Source organism: Cervus canadensis, chromosome 8 (assembly GCF_019320065.1).
Source record: "Cervus canadensis isolate Bull #8, Minnesota chromosome 8, ASM1932006v1, whole genome shotgun sequence".
NCBI classification, from domain to species: domain Eukaryota; kingdom Metazoa; phylum Chordata; class Mammalia; order Artiodactyla; family Cervidae; genus Cervus; species Cervus canadensis.
This window is the reverse complement of record NC_057393.1, coordinates 23,624,410-23,649,094: the sequence shown is the minus strand read 5'-3', so window position 1 is coordinate 23,649,094 and position 24,685 is coordinate 23,624,410. Positions and strand designations below refer to the sequence as shown.

Below are 24,685 nucleotides of genomic sequence, written 5' to 3'. Positions count from 1 at the left end.
AAACTGTATCACAAACTCTCTGCGCGTTTCAGAAGCCAGGCACAACGCACATTAAAGGCAGGTTATAATTTTAATCGCTTAGCGTCCAAGCACACCTGTGACTCTATCTTGGCGAGCAGCTCTGGCGGCATGGGCTCACCATCATCGCCAGCATCATCAGCTAGAGGACATTCCTTTTGTGCGTCACTGTTCTGACCAATCGCCACCCTGGGCTTTCCTGAAGCCTGTAGCAACAGGAGTTCTGCTTAAATACAAGGCATGAATCCATTCCCCTGGGATTCTGCCAAAGAAAAGACGATTGGTAATTTTTTCAATGCTCATTAAAAACCATTCTGAGACCATTTTATTTCCTGGATGAAAATGGCTTCACATTAGCCCTACCAGACCGGTCTCTGAAATTTACAAGAAAATTGAGCAGAAATACAGAGTTCATTTACTCAAGTAAGCACACACCTGCTTTGTGCATTACAGAATGGTTCTATTTTCATCCCAGCAGCTGTCCCTGGGTCTGAGTTACATAAATGAATAATACATTTTATATGTTATTAAATGGGGCTGCTTACCTCCGCAATAACAAGGCAACTTATGATTATGTTGGACCTAAGCTCTGAATATTACTGGGATGCATTTAGTTGGTAAAACATTCTTCAATCTGCCAAGAAGAAAAGTGCTTTGCAATGGCAAGGGAGTCTTTGTACAATTACTGAAAGGAAACATTCCACAAATACGCCTTTGATATTACCGACTGCTCATCGGTAGATGGTGTCTTATTACTTCAACAACCCCAATTTCAGCTATTCTCTTCCTTCTTTTTGATACTCTGTCACCTTTTCCTTTTTACCCCTACCCTCTTTGATTTTGCTTCTGTGCTGCCTGTCAGTCTTTAAAAAGATGAAGGTTGTAGTTTTTCTTTGTGGGAGTAAAATTGGAAAAAGCATCAAAAGTCTTCATATCCTGTGATTTGGCTATTTAGCAGTTTTTGTTTTTGTTTTTAACTTACAATTTTGGTACAGATGTTTACAGTACAAATGTTTGCTATAGATATTTGTGACTATTCCATGTATGTTAAGGTGACAATATAGTCTGGCTTAGTCAGTCACAACCCTCTCTGTAATGTTAAGACTCTGCCCACAGAAATCAGTTTAAATGAGAATTCTGGGCATCAGTGTGTTTTGTTTTTAATTTCCCCTGGTGATTCTAGTGTGCGGCCAGGATTAAAGATCACTGTCCTGGTGGTTAAAACTAGTGTTCTGGAACCAAACTGCCTGAGTTTAAATGCAGGCTATTATACATTATATAAACTTGGGCAATTTACCCAGACTCTAATGTTTGGGTTATTTGCCTATAAAATAGGTATATAGAAACTGTTCCTAAAGTTCTTGGGAGGATTAAATGAGATAATGCATTCAAAAGGACATAGAAAAAAATATCCCACATTTCAAGACCTTAATAAATATTAAACATCCTAAGGTAGTAAAAAAATTAACATTTAAACTTTTAAATACTAATTCCCTGGTGGCTCAGATGGTAAAGAGTCTGCCTGCAAAGCAGGAGACCCAGGTTCAATCAATGGGTTGGGAAGTTTCCCTGGAGAAGGAAATGGCAACCCACTCCAGTATTCTTGCCTGGAGAATCCCATGGAATGGAGGAGCCTGGCAGACTACAGCCCATGGGGTTGCAAAGAGTTGGACACAACTGAGTGACTTCACTTACTTACTTACTTAAAGTTTTAAATATCTGCTTGCTATTACATCTGGTAAAGAATCCACCTGCCATGCAGGAGACCCTGGTTTGATTCCTGGGTTGAAAAGATCCCCTGGAGGAGGGCATGGCAATCCACTCCAGTATTTTTGCCTGAAGAATCCCATGGACAGAGGAGTCTGGCGGGCTATAGTCCATGGGAATGCAAAGAGTCAGACAGGACTGAGCAAATAAGCACAGCATTATACAAGCTCCCTGAAAGCAGAAGCCATGCTCTTTCTGCCAAAATTATCTTCAGATCAAACTGGATCACATCAAGTCCTTCCTTAATATTGTTCAAACTGCCCATGGTTTAGTCATAAAGAGTAAGTTTTGGGTTTAAGAGACAGTTTCATGATCTGTGGTCGATGCATTTTTTAAGCTTTAACTCTTTTCACTGCCCTGCATGCCTCCTAAGCTCAGGCCATGCTAAAGGCTACTTGCCTTCTTCTCTGTGTTGTTCATCCTCCCCAGGACGATCTTTACTCTGTCAAGCTTCTATTCATTCATTAAAAACCAGTGCAGACATTATGTTTTCTTATTACATTATCTCTTCTCTTTTTTCACAGTAGTTATTACATGTTATGACCAAGAAAGAGGTGGAACTCTAGGTTTTCTTATAGCCAAGGTAGGACTTACTGTCACTGGGCTCTGGTGTCCCTCATTTGTGAGCACAATGAAAAGAATATATTTGTTTAGTTTCTTGGATTGTACTATGTGTCCTCGTTTTCAAGGAAAAACTTTCTTCTTACAGTTAATACCTGACTTGAAGTGAGAAATGGGGCAAGCCCTGGAGACAGAGAAGGGAGCTGGTTCTGGGAACAGTGCATGGCTAACACTTCAAGTAAGTATTTCTAGACTCAATGTGCTCCTATTTCAGCAATAATATGATGTAGCACTCATACCTCCAACATTCAGAAATAACAGAGTTCCCTGACAGTTTTAGTAGGTTCTCCAAGTTTCTCGCCTCAAGGCAATAGCTCTCAGAACTTTCCCCTTAAATAGAGTAAGCAGACCTTGGGCTTACGGGAGTGTCACTGGGCAGAAGACTAGGTGAGGGGGAGAAAACTTTTCTTCCACTACGTAGGATGGAAGCACAAGTCATTTAACCTGAACAATAAATAGAATGCAACATCATTCTGACTGCCAACGTGATGAAGCGGGACATATGGGCGAGTTAAACTAAATGACAACATCAAACATCAGGAGGATGGCTCATGGAATCCACTAGAGTCAACTAGTTACATAACAAATTCATAAAAGGAAAATTCCCCTACTTTTAAACACCTGCAGTCCAAGGAATGCTAATACTGGTCACTTCAGATAGATTATGGACATGTCAGAACCTGAAGGGGTCAAAGATCAACACAATCCCTCTGTTTTGCACATAAGGAAAAAAAGAGAGAGAGAGATGAGAGTTTAGAGGGCTTCCCAGGGTCACACAGTGGGCAAGCAGTGGTCAGGGGCTCTGGACTGGGTTTGCAGCTCTTTGTCATGATGCCATACCACTTGGATGAGGATTGTTATTCCCAATACCACTGGGCAAGGACAGTGGTGTGAGAAACCTGATCTCTGTCCACCTTCTTCATTTCCAACCCTAATGCCATCCTGTAAATATGTGGCAACATGTATCTAAGAAATATATTCTGAAGAATCAATTCTGTAGCAGCTGACAAGTCTAGAGCATCTGCTGTTGAAACTGAATGGGTGCTTTCCAAAAAATAAAAATAAAAAACAGCTACATGGGTAGCAGTTTTGGGTCTGAAAACACTGCAAGTGATTTCTTTTCTGTGGACTTGAAACACATAGACCACTTTTAGGACCAATTATTCTCTGTGATGTACACTGACATGTTGCTAAATAAATCAGACGGAACATCAAGAACTCTACCAGGATCAGAAATGAGATCACTTGGGAAAAGAACACAGCCCCCAAAGGCCCTGGAAATAGCAACCCCAGGGTGATGGCAGGATAGCCAGGGTCTAAATGTTTTCATAGCTCATGTAGAGAGGATTATGTTTATAGAAAGCATTTTTAAAACATTTTAAATTTATGTGAGAGTATGAAGATAACTGTTTTGCTATAATTTATGTGTGTATATATATTTTTTTCCTGGACCCACTAAATCTTCTTACATAGATACTGAATTAATGCTATTTTTAAATCTTTTTTCTTTAATTCTTGAGTAAATATTCCCATTGAATATTGAGAAACTAACACTGAGGAACAACAAGAACCATCACTGTACACTTACATTACTCCAGAAGAGATTAATGGCCTCTCTAAAGAAACTTCACAGACAAAAATATCTATACCTACATTTAAAAAACACATCTAGAAATATCTCTAGCTTAGTAGCAAAAAGAAATCTGTTCCTTGATAAGATTATCTTTGTTTCTTAGAATAAACCAGCCCAATGCCTATTTTATTTTATATTTACAGAATCTTTCATGGTTGGCATGAAACAAGCAATGTTCTAGTTAATTTAGCAACTTAAATCATATCACATTCTCTGGATCTGAAACAGTGTAAACAAGATTTAACCACATACAAGTATCAGTTCAGTTCAGTCGCTCAGTCGTGTCCGACTCCTTGTGATCCCATGAACAGCAGCGTGCTAGACCTCCCTGTCCATCACCAACTCCCGGAGTCCATCCAGACTCATGTCCATTGACTCGGTGATGCCATCCAACCATCTCATCCTCTGTCATCCCCTTCTCCTCCTGCACTCAATCTTTCCCAGCATCAGGGTCTTTTCCAATGAGTCAGCTCTTTGCATCAGGTGGCCAAAGTATTGGAGTTTCAGCTTCAACGTCAGTCCTTCTAATGAACACCCAGGACTGATCTCCTTTAGGATGGACTGGTTGGATCTCCTTGCAGTCCAAGGGACTCTCAAGAGTCTTCTCTAACACCACAGTTCAAAAGCATCAATTCTTCTGCGCTCAGCTTTCTTTATAGTCCAACTCTCACATCCATACATGACCCCTGGAAAAACCATAGCCTTGACTAGATGGACCTTTGTTGACAAAGTATCTCTGCTTTTTAATATGCTGTCTAGGTTGGTCATAACTTTCCTTTCAAGGAGTAAGTGTCTTTTAATTTCATGGCTGCAATCACTATCTGCAGTGATTTGGAGCCCCCCAAAATAAAGTCTGCCACTGTTTCCACTGTCTCGCCATCTATTTCCCATGAAGTGATGGGACTGGATGCCATGATCTTAGTTTTCTGAATGTTAAGCTTGAAGCCAACTTTTTCACTCCCCTCTTTCACTTTCATCAAGAGGCTTTTTAGTTCTTCTTCACTTTCTTCCATAAGGGTGGTGTCATCTGCATATCTGAGGTTATTAATATTTCTCCCGGCAATCTGGATTCCAGCTTGTGCTTCTTCCAGTTCAGCATTTCTTATGAGGTACTCTGCATATAAGTTAAATAAGCAGGGTGACAATATATAGCCTTGATGTACTCCTTTTCCTATTTGGAACCAGTCTGTTGTTCCATGTCCAGTTCTAACTGTTGCCTCCTGACCTGCATACAGGTTTCTCAAGAGGCAGGTCAGATGGTCTGGTATTCCAATCTCTTTGAGAATTTTCCACAGTTTATTGAGATCCACACAGTCAAAGGCTTGGCACAGTCAATAAAGCAGAAGTAGATGTTTTTCTGGAACTCTCTTGCTTTTTTGAGGATCCAGCAGATGTTGGCAGTTTGATCTCTGGTTCCTCTGCCTTTTCTATATCCAGCTTGAACATCTGAAAGTTCACAGTTCACGTATTGCTGAAGCCTGGCTTAGAGAATTTTGAGCATTACTTTACTAGTGTGTGAGATGAGTGCAATTGAGTGATAGTTTGAGCATTCTTTGGCATTGCCTTTGTTTGGAATTGGAATGAAAACTGACCTTTTCCCGTCCTGTGGCCACTGCTGAGTTTTCCAAATTTGTTGGCATATTGAGTGCAGCACTTTCACAGCATCGTCTTTTAGGGTTTGAAATAGCTATTGTTATTGTTCAGTTGCTAAGTTGCATCCAGCTCTTTGTGACCCCATGGACTGCAGCAAGCCAGCCAGGCCTCCTTGTCCCTCACTGTCTCCCAGAGTTTCCCAAGTTCATGCCCAAGAACACAGTATAAATGTGTAGTACATAGTATGTATAGTATAATGAAATAGGCTTGGGCTTTTGTATTTGCAAACTGAGATATTTATAGTTACCAACGGAGTTACAAAGAGAAAATGAATTTGGGGTTATTTCAGCACTAAATGCCAGATGACACACAGATGAATACTGGTTTCATCTTATTTAAATAAAAGGAACTCATTTATTAATCAGGTAAATGTCTTATCTGCCTTGAGTGGTCTCAGGGGCAGACATGCATTTTGGAGTACAGTGCTTCTAATTCTGTGAGTTTATGAGCCTATGCAAGGTATTATTTCAGTTTTACAGATGACAAAACAGGGCCTTATATTAAATGTGTCCTAGATCTCAGGACTGTCATGACTATTATGTATCAAATGTCTGGACTATAGATACACAATAAAAGGAAATTTCCCCCCTCTTCTAACCTTCACTCCAGAGGAGCCCTTCGATGATCACTGTTGGTGATGTTCTACATTTTGAAAAGTGACTACTATTACTATGTACTGTGCTGCATGCTTCATATAAAGTATCACATTTAATCAACCCCCAAAAGCAAATAGTAAAATTTCATGGCTTAGGAAACTAAGGCTCAAAAGAGGAAGCAGCTTGCTAAAGTTGAAGGTAGAGACGGTTTCATTCTAAAACAACTCTGCTCTTTACCAAGCAACACCTCCTGCCTTAGAGTTCACTCTCTATCCATAGTAGGCTGAAGGCTAGTACCATCTTCCTTGCTTCCCATGGACTGGGCTGTGGGAGGCATGCAGGCACAGGTGAAAAGTGGCAGGGACAACATGGCAGAATCAACCTCACGTGCTGTGTCGTGGTGTGGACACTGGACACCTTACATCACTGGGCTAAGAGCTAAGGACTGGCAGCTACGGCCACTGGAGGGATACTCTACACCCATTTCAGCTCTTATGCTAACTCTTTCTAAGATCTTTCCACGAGCTGAAAGGAAACTGCACACCCATTCATTTCTACACAGGGAAACTGATAACAATTTTGGCATCTCCTCAAAAGAGCATTTCTATTGCGCATAATTAACAACTGGGGCTAGGATGTTTCCATCATGGTGAAGGGAGTGAACCTGAGAACAGGGCTATCTATACAGCGTAATAAGCTGACTATGAGAGCAACCATAACCATTTATAAAGCGAGGCCTTAACAAAAATAAAAGGAAAGTTTGCCTGCGTGCCTTCAAGTAAACTTGCAGAAACGTGCTACTGGCAGATCTGCTTGTTAAGCTTTATTGACAAGGGATGGCTGTTTTGCAGACCTGTTCAACCCAAGTCTGATTGCATGGCTGTAGCGTGTGCCCTGCTGTGAGGACTGGGTGAAGCAAGTCAGGCGCATGACAAGTGAAATCTATCGGAGGCAAGGACTCTCAAGCCAGCCCTGCCCTGTGACTCCTCGGCACTTCATCTCAGCCTGAAGTTAATACTACATATTCTGTGCTGACAACCAGAGATGCCCGTGGATGGGTTAAAATGGGCACTGGAGAGACTTGGGGGCACTGTGACTCCTTAATTCTAGAGACTTCCAGGCATTGCCCAATATCTCCCCCAGTGCCGGGATACTAATCTGACATCACAGCTTGTCCTTGAAAAACTACCAGCCTGGCCCTTTTACCTGGCTCATCTCTTGTTCCTTTGCCTGCAGTAACCTGCCTCAGTTCAGTTCAGTCGCTCAGTTGTGTCCAACTCTTTGTGACCCCATGGACTGCAGCACATCAGGCCTCCCTGTCCATCACCAACTCCTGGAGTGTACTCAAACATGTCCTCACACCTTCTTAATTTGGGAATCCTGCTTACCCTTCCTCCTAGTGTTCCCTTACATAATCCACTGGCATTTGTATTTTAAAGGAGGACGGAAGTTAATATAACTGAATATCTCACGTGTGGGATTCACAGGCAGTGTGTGGGCAGGAAGGTGGTGTTTCCACTCTTATGGGGGAGATATTTGGCAATGCCTAGATACTCAGGTCTAAGAAGGAATCAGCTGACTGGATGGAAGTTGCTTTAGCAGCTAGCATAAAGGTCTTCAGCTGCCAAAAGACTCAAATTATTGTTGCAGGGTTTTAATAACAAGTATTATAGTATGAGAAAGCTAACTGTAGCATTGTTTATAGTGGCAGAAAATAGGAAATGATCAAAATGTCCATGAAAGGGATTACTACGTAACTCCTGGTGCCTGAATCCTAAGGGGTAAAAAGAAATTAGATGGAAAGAAGCCTCATAAACTCTGACATCAAAAGATGTCTAAGATGGGTTTTTGAATGAAAAAGGCACATAAGAGAATAATACATCTAGTAGGAAACTGCATATAAAAACAACCAAATTAATTTTGTGTATCTTTTCACTTAATTATTCACTGACAAATGCAAAAGAAAGTGTTTAGAAACATGCATATCAAACAGATCACAGCTGTGTAGGAAAGGGGGCCAGGATTGGGATGATAATCTAAATTGGCTTTTTAAACACAGAAAACATATGTATATACTTTTTGTAATTAAACATCTCTAAGTGAAAAGCTAAATGATTGATTGCAGCACTGTAGTGGCTGCCACCTTATTGAATCTGTACTTATGAAATGCCACCAAATCAACATATAGCCAGGTGACATCTGGGGTCAGGGGCTGGAGTGGCATTAAAGACAGTCAAAAAGATTTGCAGCAACATGGACAGACCTAGAGATTTTTATACTTAGTGCAGTAAGGCAGAGGAGGAGAAATATCATATGACATCCCTTATACGTGGAACCTAAAAAGAAATGATACAAAGGAAATTAATTACACGACAGAGAGAGACTCACAGACTTAGAGAAGGAATTTATGGTTGCTGTGTAGGGGGGGAAGGAGCGAGCAGAGGGACAGTTAGGGAATTGGGGATGAACATGTTCATACCGCTATATTTAAAATGGATAACCAACAAGGACCTACTAGATAGCACCCCAAGGAACTCTGCTCAATGCTATGTGGCAGCCTGGATGGGAAGGGAGTTTGGGGAAGACTGGATACACACACACACACACACACACACACATGGCTAAGTCCTTTTGTGGTTCACCTGAAATTATCACAACATTGTTGATCAGTTATACCCCAATACAAAATAAAGTTAAAAAAAAAAGAAAGGCAGAAAGTTCTTTTTCAATTTCATCTACACATTACCTCTTACTCACTCTTGAGTTGGCTACAGACCCTGCAAATGGAAATTTGATGGTATGGTGCCTTCTTTGAGGATGACTTCAGGACTCTGTCCCAGCTAATGGTCTTCCTATTCCTGATGCAAATGTATATACAATATGTCAATCTGTGAGGCTATGATTGATATCCTTCCTCCCAACCTTGGGCCACAGGGTGCTATGAGGGTGGTTACTTTTCCACCTGTGAGCCCCTTACTTTCAAGAGCAGGGCATTTATCCTACTTGCTGATGGCTGGTATTTATCATATGTCCCTTTTATACAAACTCGCTCACTAATGCTGATGATTTTCTGCAATATGTTTCAATGGAATGGATGAAGCCAGCAGATGTGATAACTCGACAAAAATCCCTTAGGGTGAGATGCTCTCAGGTAATAGCCACTGACAGGAACAACCCTCTGAGAGTGGAGGGGGAGCACTAGGAAGTAATGTTGTGATTGTGTGATTAATAAACATAATTGCATTGACAACCATTTATATACCCAGATACCTACTGCTGAGTCAAAGCTATGGTTTTTCAAGTAGTCGTGTATGGATGTGAGAGTTGGACCATAAAGAAAGCTGAGCACCGAAGGATTGATGCTTTTGAACTATGGTGTTGAAGAATACTCTTGGAGAATCTCTTGCACTACAAGGAGATCAAATCAGTCAATCCTAAAGGAAATCAATCCTGAATATTCATTGGAAGGACTGATGCTGAAGCTGAAGTTCCAATACTTTGACCACCTGATGCAAAGAACTGACTCATTGGAAAAGACCCTGATGCTGGGAAAGACAGAAGGCAGGAGGAGAAGGGGATGACAGAGGATGAGATGGTTGGATGGCATCACCAACTCAATGGACAAGAGTTTTAGCAAACTCTACAAGATGGTGAAGGACAGGGAAGCCTGGTGTGCAGCAGTCCATGGGGTCACAAAGAGTCAGACATGACTGAGCGACTAAACAACAACAAACCTACTGTTGAACCATTTATAATTGAAAATTTTATCTTATAGAGCATAGATGAAAACTTCCATTGAATAGAATATATAAATTACTCATCTCTGATGTTTTATTTTATATGGGTTAGGATTTATTTGGGTTTCACATACTGAGTTTACCAAAGGAATGGTGAAATCTGTTTAGGAGTAGCTAAAGAAATCTAAGTGTCTAAGTGTGTGTGTAAATATTGATACATGTATATAATCATAAAATGAAAATACATATATATTCTTAATAAAGTGAAAAGTAAGGGTTCATAGACCTTCTCTTTCTGCCTTATTACAGTGGTTTCAGTAGCACTTGTTAAAATTTAGACCCCTCTGTACTTCAGCCTCCTGTCATCAATACCAAAGAGAGAACAGCATAACTCCCTTGACTAACTCAGTGGGAAAAAAAAAAAATCAATTCTGAAATCAGCTTCAGAGGTTCCCAGTGCTCTTTACAATGTCTAAACATGTTCGTACATGCAAGTGATACAACTTCTTTTTCTGGCATTTCTTCACCATTAAGTTGAGTGATTTCAGCAGCCTTTTTCAATTTTTCACATAGTACTAGATGCTCAAGACCTCACTGGCCCTTTGCTGTAAAAATGTTACTTGCATTTTTCTCAAATTTTGTGTTACAGTGCAAATAAATCATAGTTTATTTATTTATTCAATCATAGATAAGAATATTGATGTGCATGTCTATGTTTTTTTTTCTCTCCTTCCGAAAAAAAGTTTGAATGGAATGGATGAAACCAGCAGATGTGATAACACAACAAAAATCCCTTAGGGTGAGATGCTCTCAGGTAATAGCCACTGAGTAGTATATACTATTCTGAGAGTAGTATATATTATTTTGGTTATTTTTTTAGATTAAAAAAAAGTAAACAGTTCAAATGCAAAAGTACATAAACAAGAACATGAATGTCCTCTCCTCTGGATGGCAGCTCTCACGAGCAATGAGAAGGGCAGCTGTCAAGCAGTGCTGGCCTACTGGTGAGTGCCTGCTTCCCCTCCCTCTCTCGCTTCTCCTTCCAGCCCTTCCCCTCTCCCCCTTTTTTCTCTTCCTTCCTCCCTCCCTCTCTCTTTAATTTTTTAATATCAGAATTCTTAAATATGCACAAATGAGAGAAAACAGTATAATAAATAGCCACACTTTCATTAAGTTACCTTCAAAATTTATTAACATGTATTCCTTTTCTAGGCTTCCCTGGTAGCTCAGTTGGTAAAGAATCCGCCAGCAATGCAGGAGATCCTGGTTCAATTCCTGCATTGGGAAGATCCCCTGGAGAAGGGATAGGCTACCCACTCCAGTATTCTTGGGCTTCCCTGGTGGTTCAGATGGTAAAGAATGTGCCTGTAAGGCGGGAGACCTGGGTTTGATCCCTGGGTTTGAAAGATTCCTTGGAGAAGGGCATGGCAACCCACTCAATATTCTTGCCTGGAGAATTCCCATGGACAGAGGAGCCTGCTAGGCTACAGTCCATGGGGTTGCAAAGATTTGGACATGACTGAGTGACTAAGCACAGCATACATCCCCTTTCTAACATTTTAAAACAAATGTCACACATTAAGTATCTCTAAAAGATACTTTTCTTTTTTTGACCTAACCAAAATATCATTATCATACATAAATGTATAATACATTTAGTTAATATAATATAAATAGGACTTCCCAGGTGCCATTAGTGGCAAAGAACCCGTCTGCCAATGCAGGAGACCTAAGAGATGCAGGATTGATCCTTGGGTCAGGAAGATCTTCAGGAGGAGGGCATGGTGACCAACTCCAGTATTCTCGCTTAGAAAATCCCATGGACAGAGAAGCTTGGCGGGCTACAGTACATAGGGTTACAAAGTGTCAGATATCACTGAAGTGACTTAGCACATTATAATATAAAACTTGGATTTAGACACAACCTAATATTACCTGTGATGGTCAATTCTATGTGTCAACTTGTATGGGCCTCAGAGTGGCCTGGTATTTGGTCAAACCTTATTCCGGTGCTTCTCTGAGGGTGTTTTTGAATTAGATTAATATTTAAATCAGTAAATTGAGTAAAGCAGATTGTCCTCTCTTATGTGGGTGGGCCTCATTAAAATAGTTGAAGGCCTAAAAAAAGCTAACTCTCTTCTAAATAAGAAAAAAATTTGTCTTGCCTGACTGCCTTCAAACTGAACAATGGCTTCCTTCTTGCCTTCACACTTAGATGGAAACATCAGTTTTGACCTTGCTGGTCTTCAGACAGGAACTATACTATTAGCTTCCCTGGTTCACCATCAGTGCTCAGACTGTGCCTAGAAACAAACCATCTAACCTCCTGGGTCTCCAGCTTGCCAACTCCCCCTACAGATATCAGGATTTGAACTTGCCCACCTCCATAGCTGGGTGCTCCCAGTCCTTTTAACAAATCTCTTCATATACACATATATATCTCCAGTTGGAGATTGAAAAGCATATCTTTGGAAAATCCTGATGAATACAACACTAGTCACCAGAACATATTTAGTTTCCCAAATGGCTCGAAAATGTCTTTTGATAGAGTGCTTGAATTAGATTCCAAATAAGTTCCACACAGTAGTTTCCTAAGTCTATAAATATCAGTTACAATTTTGGGAAAGTCACCACATGGTTTTCCTTTTTATGGTAATTCTTAAATAATATTGGATAAACCCCACAGCACAAATCATTCAACACAAAATTTTCAAATCTGATTCCAGATTTATAAAGATCAGAATGCATGTCTTCAAAGCATCAAAACTGGATAGAGAAAATGGAACACATTCCTGCTAACACCAGCATACTCTTGAAAGGTCAAGGAGCTTCTTTTCTGCCTCTAGTTTCCACATCTATAAAGCAGGAAATGCACATGGGAAATACTTGTTTGACCTTCCACACAGGGATGCTGCAAGGTAAACGGTAGCCTCATGTGATTAAATAGTTGTGAAATAAGGGATCAAAAAATGAAGCAATCTGTATATCATCATCATTGCTATCTTCATCCAAGTAACCTGTTTTGCTTATTTGCAGCTGGAATCTTATTCTCAGATGGAATTTGCACTATTAATGCAAATTTGTGCCGATTAAAATGAACGAAAGTAAAAAAAAAGTAAAAAAAAAAGTAAAAAAGTAAAAAAAAAGTAAAAAAAAAAATAAAAAAAATAAAATGAACGAAAGTCAATAAACTGGTGCTATAATGAAACAGACCTCGTCTTTGTTCAGAAGTGATTCTATAAGTTTATCGCATGCAAAAAAGCAGCAGCAGATGACCTCCTCACGCCAATGCTTCAGGCACTCACCCAGTACTATTGAGGTAACTCTGCCCCAAGCTGCAGTCCTTTGACAGAGAGGATGGATTGAACCAAAAGGCTGGCAGGCACTGACCATTGCTGTGTCGTTCATAACCATAGTCACTGTTGGGGGAAAAATGCGAGAAACCTTTCAGTAGGTGGCAACGTTACTGAGAACAGTTTAAGTCAGTCCACAGCCAACTTATACCCTGGTCAATTAGACAAAAAAAAACAGGCATTCACTAAATCAATGCCTTCCCAAAAGTGGAATCTTTCTTTCCACGGAATATCTATCAATTACCCAAGAAAACATTCTACAGAATCCATTTTGAGAAATGCTAACTTGGAGGCCACAGAGACGCATGTATAGAGATGAAAGCTCAGTGCCAGTGATTCCCATTAAACACCTTTCAGCCAGGAGCACAGATGTTGTTCTCATCAGGGGGAGACACAATAGTGACTGTGGTTGGGCCCTGAGAAAGCTGTAATAGTGGAAGCCCAGTCCTCTGTGTCGACTGCATTGAAGAACCTAAGGCATCCCCACATGGCATAATTCTCATTACTAGTGTTGTCTTTGGGGTGCTCTTCCAAGACGTCTGGATCTACCAAGGAGAGCTGAGCCAGGTCTCTCTGTGACCAAGCCATCTGCTTCGAAGTCACAGCAGGAAAAGCAATGTACTTCGGGAATGTTGCAAGCATTCCCCCCAAAGGAAAACTCGGTCCTATTCAGTTAATGCCACCAATTGCTTTAAATTTCCTCTAGTTTGAAAACAGTTTTCTCTCAGCCTCCTTGCATTCTTGCCTCCAGGAGCCTCTGAGTCGAGGCTTGTGAAAGCCAAGGCTTTCTTGGCTTCTGAAAGATGAAGTTGGGCGCAGAGAATGGCAACACATTGTACCTCCTCATGCACAGACAAATCGCAGGCAGTGATGGCAAGCACAGGTATGAACTGGCTCATCTGTGTGATGGAGGTGAGATGCTGGCACACACAGGCTGTGAAAGAAGAACTAGGCTTGCTCAGGGGCCTGTCACCAGGCAGTCGGTTCTCAGAATTCTGCCCATACCAGCTGGGTTTGATTCTGGTGCAACACAGCATGGGTAGAAGGACTTCCGGGACTCTGCCTACAGGACATCCTGTGTTCATTTCAGGAAATTACAAATAACAGGCAAGGTCATCTAGCAGAGGGATGTCCCGGGGGAGAGCCAAACTGAGAGAAAACATTCAGGGACAACCACCTTTGCCAAAAAATCACTGTTTGGGAAGGCCAAAGTCAAAGCTATAAGATAAAAAGTTAACTCCCCATATGGATCCTCCTTGAATAGAGGGAATAAAGGAGAAGCAGCCAGGTTTCAGAAAGAGACACGTGATGAATGACAAACATTCCATGCAAGTTCTCCCTGTGAATGTAGTTCAGGATGTCAATCCTGAAGGTAGGACAGAGATGAAATATTTTTGTCATTTTAAGTGTTGCACTGACTAAAAGGAAAGTCAGGGCTGGGGAGGCCCCTGCAGAATTCCCTGTGAGTCCGTGTAACTGAAGCTCTGTCTGCCTCCAGCTGAGCCCAGAGAGAGACAGAACTGTCTCTTGGCTTGCCTTCTCTACCAACAAGACAGGAATGGCCTTGGGTCATAGGTCTGAGTACTGGCAGCCAATGTGCCAGGACTGGCCAGTACTATTTATTCAGATAATGCTCCTAGAGATCTACCATGAGAGATGCTTCCTTTTTCTAAGTAATGTTACATGCATGTACACAGTATCTCAGCCCAATCACTGATATTCTGATGATCAGACATGTGACTGATGATTGCTACCCAGCTAATACTTCTAAGTAAATGTCTTTGTTTCTTATGCTGGTTAAGTTCAATCATTCAACACTGACATACACATTTAGCAATTGCTTTCTCTAAACCAAAAACATATAAATACATTTTAAAAAGGAGGAGGATAAAAAAGAGACTGAAAATGGGATGGACATGATCAAGAGGGTTGGTTACCACCTACTCATCTTCAATCATCTTTCAACCTCATCTGACAGTCAAAACTAGAACAAAGCAAGGACATCATTGGCCCCACAAGCTAGTTTTCTGCTTAACTAAAGCTCCAAAAAGCATGTTGTGGCACTCTGAGAATATTTAATGTCTAAATGTTGCATTCCTTTTCCAGTTTAAACTAGGTTAATACTGGTAAAAGGAGAAGGCTCTCCTACTGCTAGGTTCATAAAGCCACAGATAGCAATGCCAGTGACTCCATCCTTGCACTGAATTCAGAAAAATATTCCACGGCTTTCATAAGCAATGGTCAGCTAGCCACTAACTGAAAACTTCCAGATACAGAAAATGCACTGTCCTTAATAACCATAATTTCACTACCAGGAATCCTAGATTCTAGAAAGATTTTTATCTTGAGCACACATATATTTGCTCCCTGAAACGTCCACTTATTGTTTAAGTGGACTCGGGGTGGATCTGGCCTCTCTTTTTGTCCTGAGACTTGTCAAATATGTGAAAATAATTACCAGCTATCTCCTGAGTCCTCCTTAAGCCTAAAGAAATCCCTGTTTTTTTTCTGTATACACACACACACATAACCTGTAAGCCATGATGTCCCCACATGGTAATTCAACAAACATGAGGCTTGTCACTTGTATCTATGCATGTCACTATTCAAATCTAAACTTTCGTTAAGGCCCGTGTGGTTTTGAAATATGCAATGACTACATGGGCTAACAGCACAAGCTCACCAGTCAAAATCAGCCTCTGTGCAGACACAGGGCTCAGACTCCATGGCTCCTGCATATTTTCCCTGCATGCATTTTCGCTCGGATTTTCTCTTCTTATATATCCTCTTCGCTCCCATGATGCATGCTTCCCCCTGTAAGGAGACAAGAATCTCACACTGTTGGCCCATAGGCATGACCTTCCCTACCCCACACTAGGACAGTCCAGGGAGATGGTCTTAAATCTTAGGGTAATCTGGACAGGGGCAGTCTGCTTTGTGCTAACAGCATTTTATTTTCAATGTCTAGACTGTTATTACAGAACATGATGGCAAAATTAATCCTGAGAAGCACTGAGAGAGTGTCAAAATGTCCTGAATTCTGTTTCCAGCAAATCCTTACTTGGCAAAGTGTTGGGTAGAAGGCTATGAGGGACACACAGGTAACTAAGACTCAGTCTGTAACAGTGTATTACCAACAAATCTATGGTAATTAAGTTGACTTCTTCTGTAATAAAAGATTGGCACATGATCATTTATGTGCATATGAAAGAAGAATATTTCTAAGAAACATAAAGGTCCATTTTGCCTTGGTTTGTTATGCCTCTGCCCACACAACTTTACTGCACTGATTTTACATCCCTCTACAAGGTAAGCAGTAGCACTAAATTCAGTGTTTCTCCACAAAATAAATAAACGCTTTGAATATTACAATGTCCGTGCACTCCAAAGGAGAAAATATCAGCTATGTGAATGAGTAATCCTTTCATTATTGAGCCTCCAAGAAAAGTGGGTGATTCCAGCTGATGTAGCTCCCCTTGTCAAACCCAGCTCTGTGTGTGTGTCCAAAGGACCAGACAGACTTTTGTCTAAGCTACTCTACACTGTCTTTCTTGAGCAAAGTCACTTTAACCAGCTGCACTACACATCGGCACATAAATATACAACTTAGTCTAGGCTTGGAGTATATGTTGTGTCACTCTCTCAATATAGTGATGGCTTTGCAAGCAAGGGCCCCAGCTATGTCCTTTGAGAGGCTGCCAGAATGAGTTCTGCCTTGGGAAATCAAAAGAGAGATGCTTTTATCCAAGCATTCTATCAATAATGTGAGTGGAGTAGCAGAGAGGCCAGGATGAAGGAAATTTTCCTACTAATTCTACATCCTTATAACACAAGAACCTTGGAAGGAGGCGGAAAGCACTACCTAGTCCCAGGGAATCGCAGCGGTGAGTGGCAGGGAGGAAGAATTTTACTGGCACTCCTCACTCAGCCTAATTTTGCTATTTTATGTCTCTGTTTGCATTGCTAGATAAAACTGAAGAGCCTTTCCTCACCCCTGACCCCACACCCTGCAACCAGATGACATGCTCAGATAAATTATGTTTGGATCTGTGTGCTGAGTTGGTGTTTTGTTTTGAGTCAAAAGTCCAAGCCAAGCACATCTGAATTTTATCTCATTATATCCTAGTACAATAAAAACATGAATCACTTCACAACAGCTATAAGTGTTGAGTTTGTTCACTGCCATGGCACCCAGAACACATAAGAAACCACCAGATGGACGGTTTTGCCCAGAGAACCCTGATTCCTCCCTTCAATGACTGGCTTTTCCCCCAGTACTCTCTAGGCCTCCCACCCAGGACACTCGCCCCCCTACCTGGCTGTGTAGCTGCCAGGGTCTGTAGTCCTCCTCGGCACAGCGTCTATCGAAAATGGACTTGTAGTCCACTTTGACCAGCTGCCATTCGGAGCGGTGACTGAAGTGTCCAAACACTCTGCAGAAGATACGAATACTCACAGTAACAGCAATGCTGACAGTTAAAACCACAGTTAGCATTTGCTGAATATTTACTATGAGGTTAGCACAATGCTAAGCATCTTATATCAGTCGTATTATTTGATCCCCCAAACACATTTCTGAGCAGAGTTGCTATTATTGACTCCACTTTATCTGTGGGTAACCTGAGGCTCAGAAAGTTTTCACATGCAAAAACCAAAGACAAATCACCAAGAACTGGCAGAGTTAGAACCCAGGGGTGTTAGACGAAAAGCCTGCTGCTATATACTGTACACCAAGAACTGTTGAGCAGAAAGAAAAAATAAAAATGAGAAAACAATCACAAATCCTGCCTTCTCTGCAGTTCAAGATTATACTTCCAGGTTCTCTTGCTAATTTTCCTGGTTCCTGTGGTTTCTGTGCTATTTTATCTTCCCACCAGTCACAAGGAGAAGTAGGCATCAAGGCTGAAGAGTTATAACTACGTCCTACCCTGTTCATTCTGCCTTCCCGACTCAGAGACGCTCAGCTACTTAATAAAGTGTTTGAATCACCTATTGTCAATGTGAATAAAAGCTCCAAGGCAGCCTTTACAATCAGCTTTTTCCATCTGTGTTTTGTAAATATAAAAACTGAATAAAGACAAATTATAGAATAAATTGCTAACCCACTGGGCAAAAGTATAACTGTTAGGCATGTTAATTTTTGTTGCTCTTTTCTATTGTTAAAAAAAAAGGAGAAAAAAATCAGAAAATGTACCAACTCTTTACTTTGATTTAAAAACTTTCACTGTCGACAGGATCAACTGCTTTAAAATCTTTCCTCTCTGTTTTCCACTTCTGATTTTCCAGGAGAAGAAAAAATCAGAGTTTCATATTTCAAATTCAAAGCTCATGTTTTGAAACCCACAGGCAGGCAAGCCATTAATCAAGTCTTTCACAAATTAATGATCATCACTTTCCAGACAAGAATGAGCGCAAATGTAATTTCACAAGAACAGACTGTTCTCGTGGTTCCCCTAATATGCCTCACAATTGGGTTAGGTAAAGAGCCAGGGAAAAATAACATCCTTTGTGGGGTTGTGATCAAGCTCTGTGTTCTGTCTTAAAGTGAAATCATTCTTATATGCCTGTGATTTTCTGTATATCAGCGTGTTTATTATTCAAGTTTTAAATCGATAGCTTTATCTTCTATTGAAAAAAAAATCACGTCTAATTTCCCTAAGCTTATTCAGTATAGGAAGAAATAGGCTGTACCACTTTGCTGCCAGCCTACAGTATAGGTCTCCTAATAGCTAGCAAAAATGGACCCCTGCATTGCTCTTTTCTTCTTTGCTAGGGAATCATGAAGTCAGATGCACTGCCTATGCTAGCAACTTTAAAACTGACAGCAGCAAGGCGAACAGGGTCAGCTAAAAACCACACGTTTCTGGATTTCTATTAAGACTAGAAGACAACACGGTTTTCCACTTACGTCATGATGAGAGTCTCTTCCCCAGGTTCACCCAGAACCCCATCCACAAAAAGGGGAATAGATGTGAAACTGTATTTGCTCCAAGATCTCCCTTCATCAAAACTCAACCTGATGACAGAAAAAAATAACAGTCATCGGACCTCAAAAGAAAATCCTTTCAAAGAAAAGATACTACCAACTAGGACAGAATATATTTTAGAAGTACCTGGGGCATTGTCAAAGTGAGCCTTTGATATGAATAAGTGTTCTTAATTACATCAGAAGGTGGATATACAGCTAGCCAAGTGATTTGGGGCCCAGATGTATTATAACATCAATCAGTGGAGAGCTGTATGAAATGGGAATGATAAGTCACTGATAGAATTTTTTAAATTTGGGTATCTTATTAGGTCTTAGATCTCAATGTGACCCTCTCTAAAACCTTGCTGTCATCTAGCAGCAAGCCTTGATTCTGAGAACAGTCACCTTCTGAGACCACTGTGATGGACTTGAATCAGCCACCTCCATGTGATCAAACCCTTAGTGGTATCCTTCGTACATTGTTACGAATCCTGGTTGACCCTCTGAGTGAAAGGGTGCAGAAGGACAGGCTCTTGAAAGTAAGAGAGGACTCTGCAACTCTGATGGTCATACAGGACGTTTCCTTTCCTCTGCCTTTCTCTGGGATGCCTTCCCTCAGGCTAAGCCTCTGGTTCTCTTATTTCTGCGGCTTTCCCTTTGGTCCACCAAAGTAACCCAACAGTGGAGGGAAAATCAAGCCTTTGACTTTGAACGAGCTCGCCTGTGGAGAGAGCCATTTTCAAAAACACAGATAAAGGAATCTATTGAAAAACCCCTCTGGAAGTTAGGCCTTGCATGTTCATCTGTAGAAGACCTACAGGGAGAGTTTCAGAAAACCACCCTCTCCCGCCTGCAAAAATGAGGCCAAATGAGATCAGAGCAGAAGTGACATGCACTGCTGATCTCTGTGCAGAATGAACAGAGTGAATGCAAATATTAAACTTCAGGAGACAATATTTGGGATAGGTGGCTGTGGGAAATTAAGCTATTCAGAGATTATCCTTGACAACCACTCTACCCATGACTGTACTGAAAGAGTGAGGTGCTGGAGGTACTGATGGGAGAGAAGGGAGCTCTCACATTCCAAAACCATGTATAATTCCTTTCTAAAGGGCAGAAGCATGCTCCCTTTCTCTTTCTCCCCCTCACCCTTATAATAAAGCAAAGGTATAAGTTATAGTCCAGCAGACCATGACAATTTACTACAAGCACAGTTATAGTCTGTCAGCCTGACTTAGACTGGTCTCAGCTGTGTGGAACCAGTCCTGGGTACAGGATTGAGGGGCAACAGGTGCCTTTACCAGAGATGTCGAATTGGGAGAGATGTGTGCTTCATAGCAACCAGGACTCCACCTTGATCCAGATACAAAACACTGTGCTCTTCTTCAAATATCTGGAAGAGGAAAAGCACATACACAGCCGCCCCCCCCACACCCAGGGTTCAGAGAATGTCTTCATTTGAGGAAAAATAATCTCTCCATGATAGAACTGGGTTCCCCCAAATCTGTGGGGAGACACAGTTATGAACAGTGCTTCCTCAGGTGGCTGACATGTACCACTGGAATTCCATAAAATGATTTTAGGTGCTCCACAAGCAAAGTTTAAATAATACCTAAGATTTATGTATTCATATCTCTATTCCTGTCATTTTGTGGTGAGCTCTGTTGGGTTCCATTTATGATTATGTTGACATGTGGGCAACTGTCACATTGGGTCACATCTTTAGATCAGAGAAACCATGAAGACACTCTATTCCAAGGCTCTCATTTTCACAGATGAGAAAACTAAGGTTTAGAAAGAAGTGGTAACTTGCCAAGGACCAGGTAGACGATAATGGACAATGCTAGGACGGGGTGAATGACAGTGTCCTTTCCACATGCAATTACTTCAAAGTTTCCAAGTGTTACAGGGGACAGATGTTCCTGTTCAACTCATGGATTCTCTAGCCAGTCATAGAGTGAAGAAATGAAGTCACTTAGTCGTGTCCAACTCTTCGTGACCCCATGGACTGTAGCCTATCAGGCTCCTCTGTCCATGGGATTTTCCAGGCAAGAGTACTGGAGTGGGTTGCCATTTCCTTCTCTAGGGATCTTCCCCACCCAGGGATCGAACCCGGGTCTCCCGCATTGTAGGCAGACACTTTTACCATCTGAGCCACCAGGGAAGCCAGTCATAGAGTAATTCTGATCAAAATGAAATCATACCTTTGGGTACATTGTCACTGGGTCTCTCTCTGTATGTGGAGAGAGGAATCTGAGGTCAAATAAAGACTGGCTGGAGACAATTTCTAAGTCCTCTCCATACAAAATGCATATTGTTTTCTCACAGTCACTCTGTTAGTATAGCCTTGTCTGTGATTACACTATAAACATAATTGTTTCCACTCTGTCTACTTCTTACAGTCAAGATGTACCCCAGGACTATAGGAGAGACTTATTTGCTTTGTTTGGGACGTTAGAAGGAAAAAAATGTGACCCTGGCTCTCTAACTATTGTCCATAGGAAGTTTAACAATGCATGTTCCTATATATATTCATGGAGAAGGAAATGGCAATCCACTTGAGCATTCTTATCTGGCAAATTCCATGGACAGAGGAGCCTGGAGGGCTACAGTCCATGGGATTGCAAAGAGTGACTGAGCACATATATCTCCAAGATCAAAACCCCTGGAATTTCTTAAGCAAGTTTCTTTCCTGACCCAGTCTTTTCAAAACGTGTGAATCAAAGTGCAGATCTCTGAAGCTAGGAGATGGTAACTAGATTGTAACATGGACATCTCTGTCTAAAATTTAAAGCGCAGTGTTCTCACTGCTGTGTGATTACCTGTGCATTAGATTTCAATTTATGGTGCTAGTTATTGTATGATAATTAAATGTCAGTGGCTTATTAAAACATATTTATTGAAGTGTAACAACCATGCATTAGGCATCTATTTTGTTAGGACTGTTAAACCTCATTAAGCGCCTGTTTTATAAGCTAGGAGTATCTAATTTTCATTCAGAAGAAAGAGGAAGCATTTAAGCTAAACACACTGGTTGAAAGTGATTCCATTTCTACTTTCCCTAACATATGTGCCCTGATGGTTATTACTCTGTCTTCTGCACATGAGCTTTAAACATCTCAGAGCACCACCTGGGTAATGGTTTTCTCTGTATCACTGCATTCTCCTCTATTCTGACTTCAAGGCAAGAGGAATTTGCAGAGGCAATGGGGCATTAGATAGATAATCTCCCATCCAGGCTTCATGTTCCCTACATAATAAACTCTCTAGAATTCCAGCTTTCTTTTAAGGGGAAAATTGAGTCATATCTAATTTGGTTTCATTGTTACTTATAAACTTTCTTACATATAGGCTATGATAAAGTGTCATTTTTTTAGGACTTTCCTTGTGGCTCAGATGGTAAAGAATCCTCCTACAATGCAGGAGACCCAGGTTCGATCCCTGGGTCAGGAAGATCCCCTGGAGAAAGGTATGGCAACCCACTCTAGTATTCTTGCCTAGAGTATCCCATGGACAGAGGAGCCTGGCGGACTACAGTCTATAGAGTTGCACAGAGTTGGACATGATGAAAGTAACTGAGCACGCATGCAAAGGCTCATTTATCAAGCAAATAAATAAAATTTCATAAATATTTGCTGAACTCAGAACTTTTGTAAGCCATGCATAAAACAAAAAAGGGAATAAACACATAGAGAAGCTTTAGGATTTATGTGTAACTGAATAAATTCCCAGAACTGAAACAAGCTAGATAATTTTTAATACATTTAAACGCCAGTAACTTAACCAGGATACTTTCTTACCTGCCTCCAAGTGTTTCCCGCATCTGAAGAGACAAACATGCTGATGTCACTGTCTGACAACTCAGAACCTATATTACCTGGAGAGAGCACATCACCATTAGTGAGGAGAAGTTTCTGCAAAAGCTAACGACAGGCTGTGCTGGCAGTGTGCACTGCCCGAGGTGGATTTAGACTGCAAACACTCTATCTGAGCAGGGTTTTTCAGCATACTAGCTTCAGGGTCAGTGGCTTAGGTGCCTTTCAAAAATATTTTTAGCTTGCTCATTAAGTTCCAAGCACAGCTACCTGGCTTCTTTAAATAAATACAATTTACAGCAGTGAGCAGACCAGGCAAGCTGCTTACCTGAAGCTACTATGATGCTGGGGGCTGTGTCTCGGCTGGCGATGATCCCTGACGTGTAGGGATTCTCAGAGACCTTAAGGTGAAGGTGTAGGGAGCAATAGGGCTGAGAAGAGGAGAAATAGGATCATGAAAGCACACCATCTAAATGGTTGTTTAAAGCTCAGATTCATAGCTCCTATCCATTCATTCAACCATCCCACCCATCCGTCACCCATCCATGAACCCATCCATCCCTCCGCATTTCATTCCACAGATATCTGGTACCCACTAAGTATAAGACAGCTGCCAAACTGCTGAAGGAGAGAGCACTTTCACTTCAAGTCTAGTCTACTGATAAAACTTCCATTTGGACATTCAACAAACATTTTAATACTTTATCTGTAAAACACACGGTGTAGTTTTATGAAAGGCTTAACACAGACTATAGAGTTTGGTCTCTGCCACTAAGGAGTGTACAATTTAAGATCTTTCTATTGATTACCATAAAGAGACTATATTTTAACAGCCAGGAGGTAAGTACAGACAAAATATGAAATTCTAGGGGATAGGAGCCTACGTTTAACTTCAGTTGAGGGGAAATTTCAAGGAGAAAAGAGTCTGAAGCAAAGGTGGGTAGGATTTGAATTGCAGATGAGATGCTCAGAGGGATAAAGGACATTTCAGGTCTGAGTAATATCAGTAACAAAGAAAAGGAGCAGAAGAGTGGAGCTGTAATACAACAGGTAGTTGAGTAAGATCAATGAGGAGAAATGGGGTTTGAGATTGGACAGAAAGCGCAGCCAGGCTAAGGGGGCTCTGAAGAAGTCACTCAGCATCTCTTAGTCATATGAAGCCTTGGTCTCAGTTCTGTAGAAGAAGCTATATGACATGTGGAACTGTCCTTACATCCACCAGACAACTGACATAGTGTCTATATAAGGGTATTATCAGATCTAGTGTAATTCAACATAAAAGTTCTTGTAGATGAAACACACAAGTGACAACAATTTAAACGAAAATTTAAGAGACTTGTTTGTGCATACAAAACTCGATCAAGTTTTCAGATAAAGACATCAACAGTTTAAAAAAAAAAAAAACACAGGATAATAAATCTCACACAAATTTCATTTAAAATCGTTCTTGTACTGAATCATCAACAACGACAAGTTTGTGACTGAACCCACGTCGCTTTTCATCTCTCAGGAAGATTATTTTCT

General features: G+C 41.0%; 1 protein-coding gene across 4 annotated transcripts in view; it reads right to left on the bottom strand.

Moving 5' to 3' along the window:
* SORCS1 (sortilin related VPS10 domain containing receptor 1) overlaps positions 1-24,685 on the bottom strand; it is a 570,351-nt gene that overhangs the window by 86,906 nt on the left and 458,760 nt on the right. For all 4 annotated transcript variants that reach the window (XM_043476626.1, XM_043476628.1, XM_043476627.1 and 1 more), the window contains exons 11-17: positions 23,490-23,592; positions 23,147-23,223; positions 20,648-20,739; positions 19,287-19,394; positions 17,694-17,811; positions 16,062-16,192; positions 13,331-13,444 (exon numbers count right to left, since the gene is read on the bottom strand). In XM_043476626.1, the coding sequence (XP_043332561.1) occupies positions 13,331-13,444; positions 16,062-16,192; positions 17,694-17,811; positions 19,287-19,394; positions 20,648-20,739; positions 23,147-23,223; positions 23,490-23,592 (743 nt within the window). The remainder of the gene's footprint in view (positions 1-13,330; positions 13,445-16,061; positions 16,193-17,693; positions 17,812-19,286; positions 19,395-20,647; positions 20,740-23,146; positions 23,224-23,489; positions 23,593-24,685) is intronic.